Source organism: Aulonocara sp. 'chitande type north' Nkhata Bay, linkage group LG7, assembly GCF_057382095.1.
Source record: "Aulonocara sp. 'chitande type north' Nkhata Bay isolate Kocher_YH1m ecotype deep benthic linkage group LG7, A_spYH_male_GT1.1, whole genome shotgun sequence".
Classification (NCBI taxonomy): domain Eukaryota; kingdom Metazoa; phylum Chordata; class Actinopteri; order Cichliformes; family Cichlidae; genus Aulonocara; species Aulonocara sp. 'chitande type north' Nkhata Bay.
In genome coordinates, this window is record NC_141350.1 from 59,055,740 (window position 1) to 59,066,239 (window position 10,500).

At 40.6% G+C, this 10,500-nt stretch overlaps 1 protein-coding gene across 1 annotated transcript; it reads right to left on the minus strand.

Moving 5' to 3' along the window:
• Nucleotides 1–1,920: 1,920 nt before the first annotated feature.
• On the minus strand, nt 1,921–10,214 carry lcat (lecithin-cholesterol acyltransferase). The gene is made up of 7 exons (XM_086301680.1): nt 9,822–10,214; nt 6,223–6,379; nt 5,885–6,000; nt 5,585–5,680; nt 3,316–3,540; nt 3,045–3,240; nt 1,921–2,745 (listed from the first exon to the last, which is right to left on the minus strand). The coding sequence occupies exons 1-7, from the start codon at nt 9,970–9,972 to the stop codon at nt 2,364–2,366; spliced, it is 1,323 nt and encodes a 440-aa protein (XP_086157806.1). The 5' UTR covers nt 9,973–10,214; the 3' UTR covers nt 1,921–2,363.
• Nucleotides 10,215–10,500: the final 286 nt, after the last annotated feature.

Here is a 10,500-nt window from a genome sequence, read left to right on the forward strand (position 1 = left end):
AATTGGCATACATCTATTAGCTGATCTGGGCGTAGTAAGCCAATTACAAAAGGGCAGCTCCCTGGCCAGCTGAGGCTGCTTCTGACTCTCTGTGACTTAGTAGATTTTGTGTGTGAATAGAATGGTTGTGTTAGGAGGTTGGACAGGTAAGCTTGGGGGTACCCTGTAGATATGTAACAGAGGAACAGTTATTAGAAACACTAGGGTGTGCGGTTGATACCTCTCTTGTGAAGATATGCGTAGCTTATTTGAGAGTTTAAAAATGTGTTAGGTAGGATGTAGAATTATTGTAGAGACACTGACACTGCCCTGGATGCAATAAAGGCCTGAGTGTGTAATGAATTTAGGAGTAGATTTCTAGGAGGCCCTTCCCCATTTTGAACTGTGAAAGTAAGACAAAGAGAAGTTAATGTTGAGTGGAAATTCCCCAGGGGAGACCTGGGTGGGGTCTACCAGTTACCAGTGTTTGTAATATGTTAACTCTGTTTTCTCTGTTGTGTAGAGGAATTTGGTGTAGCTTAGGTGAGGAGATTACTCTTACTCTTGCACGTCTTCTCTTCTAGGAGATGCATGCTTAAATGAAGATGAATAAAGATGAATAAAGGTTTTGTGAAAATGACTACTGAGTTCCGGTGCCATCTCTGGATGCCCGAGGAATAAAAAGAACCGGGGTGAAACTGATTTCTTAACACTTGAATGGTTTTGACTGACCCCTTGTGTAGATGGGCCTTTTTGTTTGAGCATTGGTTGACTTGACCTTTAGAGAAGCTGTAGGCACTATTAATTTCTTTGATTTGCCTCAACCACCTGGTCCTCCTCCCCCACATTTTTCTTTTGTTAACTCTATTATTTTTAACACATAATAAATGGCAAATAAACACTGCATGACTTTTACACCTGCCCATATGTCAAGCTGGAGTTTGTGACACAAACATTCCACACAAGTGGAGTCTTTGTCACAAGTGTCCTCGCCCTGATACATTCTACTTTTAATTATTGTAGGAACCACAAGTAAAGTAAACCAGCAGTCTGAGAGTAAACTACTCTGAAGTAATATGATAATGTGGGGTCTTGAGTAAAGTAATAAGTGCAGTATACAGTATAAACTGTTTTTTTAAAACAAACAAACAAGCAAACAAACAAAAAGAACATGTGAAACATGTGACAAGACAAATCAATGTCCCTCTGCAGGGAAAAACAGTGTGATGCTGGCATCAAGTTATTTAGAGTTCCTTTGAAATCTTTTTTAACTCTAAACTATTATTTTACAGATTCAGTGTGACATCAGTGTAAAATATCCGCCAGCATAGGAAGCTTTTATTTGTCCTGCATGTACATAATTGTTGCACAATGACTCCTGAAAAAAAAGAATAATAATATATATGTCTATGAATCTTAGCTTTGTCTAAAGATTAGCATTATGTGTTCCTTACAGTTTAAAATTCTGCAGTTAACATAAAGGAAATTAAATTATATTGACCACAATTATCCAGATTATTTCTTAAAACACTTGATTGCAGGACAGACTTTATTTTGAAAGAGGAGTCGCGAACTCTTCTTTCAGTCATGAACGCGCCGTGGCTCCTGCTCCTCTGCGCTCTCTTGAGGATGGGAAGGCACTTTCTGACGGGGGCAACTATTTTGGCACTACACCTGGCTGTAACGCAACTTCAGCGAGTCAAGAGTCCACAGCAGCAGATGCTGTCGAACAACAGATGAGATAAAGGCTTGACTTTTGTACTGGAACCAAACAAGTGACCCACACAGGTGGACTTTTGTGACCTTAAATGCTGTAATTTTAAGGTGAACCATTCAGACGGCTGTTTACACAACAGCACTTCAAAAAATATTCATGATCATTGCTCATAACTTATCAAAAACAAAGTTTCTGAGGGAATAATCCAATAATCTCACACAACAAAATGTCTCATATTTATTGGGTCTTTATGCATGAAAATAATAAAATGATAATGATGATGTAACAGGAGGACACAGATGAAAACAAGAAAACTAAAACCATCATAAAAATTTCTTACTACATTTTTAATTACTGTGATTATTATATTTCCATAATTGCCACCAAGTTTCAGACGTAAGGTAACTAAACACATGACCTCAGTTTAGTAATAATCAGGTCAGGGTTAAAACCCACATTGTTGAGTCAGCAGCGTTTAGTTAAGATAAAGTGGTCAGGACTATTTGCTGGGGGGGGGGGTGTCAGTGATAGATTCTCCCCAAGTCCAGATTGGTTTTGAGCTGTTGTACCTGCTTGAGATAAGAGACGGTACTGGTATTTGTTTTAAGCTTGATGTTTGATCTGGCTCAAAAGTCACCTATGTGAGACTCTAGCACTGTAAATGGCTTCAAACTCCTGAACGCCTGTATTCAGTGTCAGTTCTGACATCAACCTCTGTGGGTGTGTCCGATTTGCCCTCCAGGATGTCCTGGATTTGGTTGAGCACCTTTTCGTGAAACACCATATCCAGATGGAACAGCCCTCTGAACTCTGTGATATGGACGGGCTTCTCCTGCTTCCCCACCCAGCGTTTGCATAAACTCATGCTGAACGTGTCCACCGTGCCGTCTCCATCGGCATAAACAAAGTCCACTGGGTCCCCGTTGGGAAAGACCTCGTCGTAGATGTTTGTTACGGCAGTTGGAAGGCCCATGCCATACATACACCATACCTCGACGCCAGGAGGGTGGAGATCACTAGTGAGGTTCTTGGTGTCCTCCAACATATACCTGGAGCCAACAAGAGGGCATGATCATTGTTTGCTATTAGAAAAAATACACCAAAAAGAGAAGTATTTGATCTATATGCTAAAAAGGTATAGTTCAAGAAAAAGCAAGATGCTACCATTTAGATAGAAATAGAAGTAGAAGACAAAGAGCCCAGAAATTTCACACTTTCTGCTCTCAAAGGAGAGGTAAAGCAGTAAATACAGATGACCACTGGTACTATACAATTTCTGGTCTGCTTTTTTAACTTTTGGCAATCAAGACTTTCTAAAACCAACCAAACCAACCAAACTGTTTCTTACCAGCCTTCCTCATTATCAATGTCTTTGAAAAACCGTTGGTAGTCCTTTGTAGTGTAGTTAAAGTTCGGCGTGGAGATGAATACGTGGTCACTTGGCCAGATGCCCTCTACAGGAAGCATCCACGCATTGGTGGTTACCATCCTCTGCTCCTCCCGAATCTTTAGGTTCGAAATCATCGAGAGGCCATCATTTACTCCTGTAAAGAGTTTCAGGTTCACACCGCTTTCTAGCCCCTCCATCTGTATTCTGTTCTGTGCGTTCTTATCATTACCTGAAGCCAGGACCCTGAGTACTTTTACTGCACCCCCCCATGGCGCTCCTAGAGAAATGAAGCCTCTGATGTATTTGTCCTTCCAGGCTTGAGGCTGCTGGTTGAGGAAGTAGAGGACATAGTGGCATCCCATGCTGTGTCCCACCAGGTAGACAGGCTCCTGATACTGGTTGTACATCTCCTCAACCAGGTTTTGCAGCTTTGCTAAGTACTCTGCATTCTCATCTGTGGGGGGACGAAGGGAAATAAAAACGTTACAGGCTCACAGCAAGAACCTTAAGAGGTGCACATCAAACGTCATTATGTAGTGTAATTAAAATTTGGTTGCATCTGGTCAAAATAACTTGAGAACCTGCTGCCACAATCAGGACATGCAACACCAAATGTACTCACAGTCAGTGTGTGAATAAAAACTAGTGAGTTTGTTTTAGAGTTTTGGTGTCCTAAAAGAAAATCCACTCCTCTCTCTAGGGTTAGCTCTAAGAACCAGCTGGTAAATAAAAATCACGTGGTCCTTAGCAGGTATTAAAATGAGGTAACTGCAACCTCAGATGAAAAGCAACCTGTGATATGCTACACTGTGTCAATATATATTTTTAAAAAGCTAAACCAACATGCAGAAGCAGTGTGTGAAAAACAAAATACACTCCTTTTACTTCCAGTGGAATTAATAGGATAAGTAGCAGCCAGGCGCTGCTAATCAGAGCATTTGATTATTGAGATTTTGGCAGTTTGATGGTCTGCAGCATTCAGATATGTGTTAACACAATGACAAATGGCCTGTATTTATATAGCGCTTTACTAGTCCCCAAGGACCCCAAAGCGCTTTACATATCCAGTCATCCACCCATTCACACACTGGTGATGGCAAGCTACATTGTAGCCACAGCCACCCTGGGGCGCACTGACAGAGGCGAGGCTGCCGGACACTGGCGCCACCGGGCCCTCTGACCACCACCAGTAGGCAACGGGTGAAGTGTCTTGCCCAAGGACGCAACGACTGAGACTGCCCAAGCTGGGGCTCGAACCAGCAACCTTCCGATTACAAGGCGAACTGCCAACTCTTAAGCCACGATCGCCCATAAGGAGGAAATATATCAGCAATAATCAATAAGGCCATTCCCATACAGTCTGAAGTCCATCATTGTACAGTGAGAAGACGAAAACATTCATGATATCTACATACCAGCAAATTTACCCCAGGAGCTACATCTCAGACTCTACAGGTCTCAGTCAGCATGTTAAAAAAAAGGCTGTTCAAGTTTGGCTTGATTGCCAACAGAAAGCCTCTTCTTAGGTTTGCAAAGTTGCACCTGAGCAAAGACCTCAGGAACAATGTCCTTTAGAAAAATAAGACCAAAGTGGACATATGGACCATAATGCACAGCATCACATGTAGCATAAACCAAATACAACATATCAGCACAAATCCCTCATATTAAATGTTTTCAACTGAATCCAGTGGTAGTGGAGAGGTGATGATTTGGACTTGTTTTGCAGCCATAGCACCTGGGTACCTTTCAGTAGTTGGGTCAACCATGAACTCTATATATAGAAGTATTCTAGAGTCAAATGTGAAACCATTTGTCTGACTTCAACCTGATTAAAATGTGGCAGGACATCAAAAACAATTGCCCAAAAACTTCAAGAAGAGTTGTTATAATGTGAAGAATGCGCCAAACTTCCTCTACAGCAATGTAAGAATCTAACAAAGTCACACAGAAAACAAATACTTGAAGTTATATTTGCTACACGCTACCAAATTATGGGGTGTACAATACTGTAGCATCAGCATATATTAGTATTCTCGACCGACAACTTTATCGCTTGGTTCAATCCTGCTTCTCCCACCGACATAACAAACTCACCTTTCCAGCACTAAAGTCAGCAACTTGCAGAAGAACATAGTGAAGTATATAGTTGTTAAAGTGGCTAGTGAAGACTTTTCTTCTCAGAAGTTGGGAGACATTAAAAGTCAAAGTAATTACCACAATTATCTGTACTATACTAGGAAGCACATCTGAAAATTGCTCCTATTGTATTAAAAAAAGTAACATGACTTTAATACATGATTAAATAAAAGCATAAGTTAATGTTCTTTAGTAATGTAGATTTTTATCATTGACCCCCCCTGCGTGGCATAATTAGTAAAAAAAAAGAAAAAACAGCAGAAGCTGAGCTGCTCAGGAAACTTCTTTTGTATACTCGTAAGCAAACACATGCAAAGCACCGTGCTTTCTCTCTTAACATAAAAATAATACAGACTTACTAGGAGCTACTCTCCAATCATACGGTGCTCCGCGGACGGTCTCGTTTCGGATGTAGCCCACGTTGACCAGATGTTCCACCATGGTGTAAAAGTAACCTTCAGAGAACAGTAGCAGACTCGGTCAGTTTAAGAGTCCAAATCTAGTATGGAAATAAAGCACTGGGCTACATGTTCCTTTATATTTTTGCCTTCATGACCATTAAACATTTCTCTGTTACTCAGTGTAGAAATACATTAAAAGATGTCAGAAACTAGTCCCCCAAATTTACCAGTTTACCAACACAGATGTATTTTTCTCACCAGCCAGTCTGTTATAGTCAAGATATTCAATGGAATAGGTCTGCCCAAATCCAGGCACTCGCACCTGCACCCCGGGTGAGTTGGATGACCGCCGAGTTGTCCTGTTGTAAGCGAGTCTGCAGGACGCACAAATGTGGAAACACATGGCTAAGTTTTCAAATTCTGCAAAACATGTATTCAGTGATGAAAAACCTGACTAAAGATAAACAAAACTGACAAGCGTAAGCATAACATAAAAGTCTGTTCCTCAGCTGTCACCTACAGTAAGGCAAAGTTGTAGATCAAAGGTGTTGTTAAACTGCTTAAACGTGGATGTGAGAGCAGACAGCAGGTCTCACCTGATGTTATCGATCCAGCAGTCCACACCTATGGGTATGAACATGTTGAGGTCGATCCACAGTGGGAACCATTTCTCAGTTTTCTTGTAGCACAGCCAGTGGACCAGCGACGGCTTGTCTATTTTGGCTTCCAGACGGTTCCCCAGGTTCCCCGGTACTGAGCAGGAGGGCACATGCAAACACAACAGTGTGTCAAATGTTAATTGTACTGCAGGAAAAAGTGGGACCAATACACAGCACTGCAAACTGCTGCCGAAGTTCAGCAAACTTCCAATTCAATTCAATTCAATTCAATTTTATTTATATAGTGCCAAATCACAACAACAGCCGTCTCAAGGCACTTTGTGAGATAAGGTAGACCCTACAATAATACATACAGAGAAAAATCCAACAATCAAATGGCCCCCTATGAGCAAGCACTTTGGCGACAGTGGGAAGGAAAAACTCCCTTTTAACAGGAAGAAACCTCTGGCAGAACCAGGCTCAGGGAGGGGCGGAGCCATCTGCTGTGACCGGTTGGGGTGAGGGAAGGAAAACAGGATTAAGACATGCTGTGGAAGAGAGACAGAGATTAATAACAGGTATGATTCAATGCAGAGAGGTCTATTAACAACCATGCAACAAAGAACTGATGAACTGATGGACTTCCCAGACAGCTGTCATAAATCAATGATCCTAATCATATTTTTTTTTACAGATTGCGTGTCATCAGAAGGAATCAGAAGCTCTCTGACTTCTTCAGTTTCATATTGTATGAAATATGAAACATGAAACTGAGGAATCATTTAATTGAACTGAAAGAAATCAAAGAGATTATTCATTAATTAAAGCTGTGATAAGAGTTTGCAAAGTGACTTTTTGCATGATGAAGAGTCACCAGCTCAGAGAGCTGGGAACCACTGCTATAGATCACTGGTCATAGGAAATAAAAATAAAAACTATACTTTTCGGAAAAGATCATCAGAATTTTTTGACATTTGGAAGATGCTTCTGGAGCTATTAAAGACTGGGGAGGTTGAGATTAAAGACTGGGGAGGTTGAGATTAAAGACTGGGAACGTTGAGATTAAAGACTGGGAACGTTGAGATTAAAGACTGGGAACATTGAGGAACTGGAGAAAGACTGAATTAAAATCTGCAACTAAATTTGGGAATGTATACAGTATACACTATCCTGTACTTTTTTTTGTATTTTATTTTTCAATTTTGTTAAATTTCATATATATAGAATTCAGTCAGAATTCAAAACAACAGGTCAAAATAAAATTAAAATTAAAACTAATTAGAAAATACAAAGCTATAATAACCCCTACCTACACTCTGTCTTATTGTGTTTTTCTGTTTCTCCTTGATATCCTGTCAATATTCTGTCTCCTGTTTTGCAATTAAAAAATGTGCACAGCTGCTTTGCTCTGGAGGATCCTGAGACCAGATGTTGATAAGCTAATTTCCTGCCACATTAAAGAGTTATATAATTTAAGTTGGAAATAAAAACCACACTACAATTTAGAAAACAAAACAAAAACAAACAGTGGAATCCAATTTATCTAATGTTGTTATATTAATGATCTCATTTTCACTTTAAGAAGGAAACGTCTGCGGTTGGGAAGGTCTGAGATTTATTCTTTGGTTGCTCTCAGACCTTTAAACATCACCAGGGCTGCAGCTGAAAATGATAAAAACTAAAACTATCTTTTGCTTATCTAAATATGAGTAATAACAATTATAATACATCTGTTCTTTTATGACTTAATGAAAGAGCACTTATAGCACAAACACACACTTTAGGTGTTTTCAGTGCTGTAATTTACTGTCTGATTCCTTTCATGTTGCAGTCGCTCACATCACTGCTTTTATGTGGTTAACCTCTTATAATAACATAGTTTTACCTGAATCAGTTGCTCTGCTCCCAGATATCGCCCCTTTCATGCGAACACACTCGTGCTTCGATAGATAAATCCTGGGTTAACTTATCAAGCTCATAATCACCTTTGATCGACGGCTTAGCCTGATTGCTAATGCTGAAACCAGAGAAAGAAAGGTGACCTGGTAATGTTGAACTTGCTTCAAAGTACAGGGCCCATGCCAGGATGCTCCCTCCACCATGCCTTAGAGTTGTGATGATGTGTTGCCTTTATTCCTTCAGACTTAGCATCTTTGCACACAAGACGACTGCTAAATAGGTGATGTGAAACATCGAGGTGGCATTTTGCAAACTTTAAAATTTCAGCAACGCTTTTTTTTTGTTTGTTTGTTTTTGTTTTTCATTTTGAGTGGTTGCTTCCTTTCTTTGTCCTTCCATAACCACCATTCTTTTTCAGTGTTAAAGATATATTTCAGGAAGTTGCAGAGATTTCTGCAGGTGTTTCATGTTGACTCTTTGGTACTTCTACTCTCGCTGAACACTTTTAAGGTCTTGTCAAAGCTGTCGGTTGACACCTACCAGTCTTTCTTGAAACGAGCCGACAGTAATCTGCCTTTTTTTATAGGTAAGGACATTTCTACACCCATCTCTTCCACTTATTTCACTTACTTTTTTCACAAAATCATATTGAAGTCATGGGTAAAACTGTTAGTGCTGTTTAGTCACATTGTTTTTTGAGTTTAAATAAATGTCAGTCGATTGGTTCACTTAAAGCAATCAATGTAGAACTCAAAGCATTTTCTTTATCTCCTTTTAGTCAAAATCTCCTCATTTTGTTTGCCTGTCCTTTACTTGGAGCTCCTGTGCAGTAGACTGCACAAATCCCTGACTGGACGATGACTTTTTGACTGCTAACTGTGAATCACAAGCAGCAGAAAGAGGGAAATGGTACAGTGTAAGCCTAAAAGGGATAACATCATCTAATTTCTAATAGCACAAAACCTACCAAAACACTTTATCCCGGGGTGGGTGATTTACGATGATTACCTTGATGTGGTCACATGTTTTCTTTTAGCCTTAATTTACCCAGAATTCAGCAAATAAGGTGTATTTGACATAGCAGACAGTTTTGTGAAATGCAAATATTTGGATCTGTTTCTGAATTTGCGAAACTGACCCCTGACCCACAGGAGAAGCTGCATGATTTACCGTTACCCAGCTACACTATTTGCACCGCGTACACAGCAGTTCTTCTGCGATCTGGTCAGTCCAGTGTTTAAACATCATCATATCAAAGACAATAAAAATACCACTTCTTCAAATTCTGAGGCGAAAATGTCTCTCTCTGGATGTTTGAGATTTCATAAAAAGGCAAGCTGAACTTTAAAAGAAATTTCTTGAGATAGAGAGGACGATTTATTTTAAATTATATGTAGGAAAAGAACAGGTTTAATAGTCTTTCAGTTTGAGCGTGGAGGTTTATCCAAAGCACAGTCACTAAATTGTGTCCCTAAAGCTTTCCTGATGAGAAAACACTGATATTGCCTGCAGGGTCAAATGTACAGAGTGCTGTGTGTGACCTAAAAACACCCCCACCCCCCGACTGTACTGGACCTTCGTGCTACATGTTTCCGCATAGATGTCCAGCTAAATCAACAATAAATCTCGGGTATATATCACAGTAGTATATTTTAATCTTCCATACATATTAACAAACAGACAGACCCTGTACTTACCGATAATAAGTGGAGGAGTGCTGTTGCTGGGTACTTTAGGTTTGGCTGGGGGAGGAAAGACAACGTTGACGATCCAGAAACCTGAGGAGTGATGAAGCCCCAGCAGAAATGCAAGCAGCAGCACTAAGCTCAAGTGTCCTGCGGATCCCATCTTTTCCTTCGGGCAGCTGTGGCGCTCTGGACGGAGCTCAGTCTGTGCGCTGCAGCTGGAGGCGGAGGCAGAGGCGGGCCAGCCGGGAAGAAAACACGCGAGGTCACACCAGAGGAAACCCTGTGTTTACCATCTCTGAAGTAAAAGTGCATCCACACGTCCTGGGCTGCTGAGTGCTGCGGGAACCACGTTTAATTCTCTCAAGGTCTGCGCCAAGAGTGTCTGGTCAGAGTGGCATGCAGGAGCAAATAAAACGTGTACGGTACGGGTACACCGCCCTATCGATCCTTCCTACGTGTGTTTATTTACGCCTCAGAAGGCAAATGATTGACAAAGACTATTTTTTAATGAAAATGTTCTGATTTTTTTTTTCAAGCAAGCAAAGCCAAATGTGATGTGTGCAACGTGAAGCTGAAGTGAACGTATCCCACTTCTCTTCACAGACCAGCTTTGAATGTATGCACAGAGAGATTTCCAAAAAGACTTTAATATAAAAATGATCATCTGCCCCCAAAAGGTTATTCCTGA

Excerpts from the sequence above, each read along its gene's own strand:
- lcat (XM_086301680.1), bottom strand. The coding sequence starts at position 9,972 with ATGGGATCCGCAGGACACTTGAGCTTAGTGCTGCTGCTTGCATTTCTG. Across the intron at positions 6,380-9,821 it reads CACTCCTCCACTTATTATCG|TACCGGGGAACCTGGGGAAC; the intron begins GTAAGTACAGGG and ends CCTCCTGCTCAG. Across the intron at positions 3,541-5,584 it reads TGATTGGAGAGTAGCTCCTA|ATGAGAATGCAGAGTACTTA; the intron begins GTAAGTCTGTAT and ends GTCCCCCCACAG.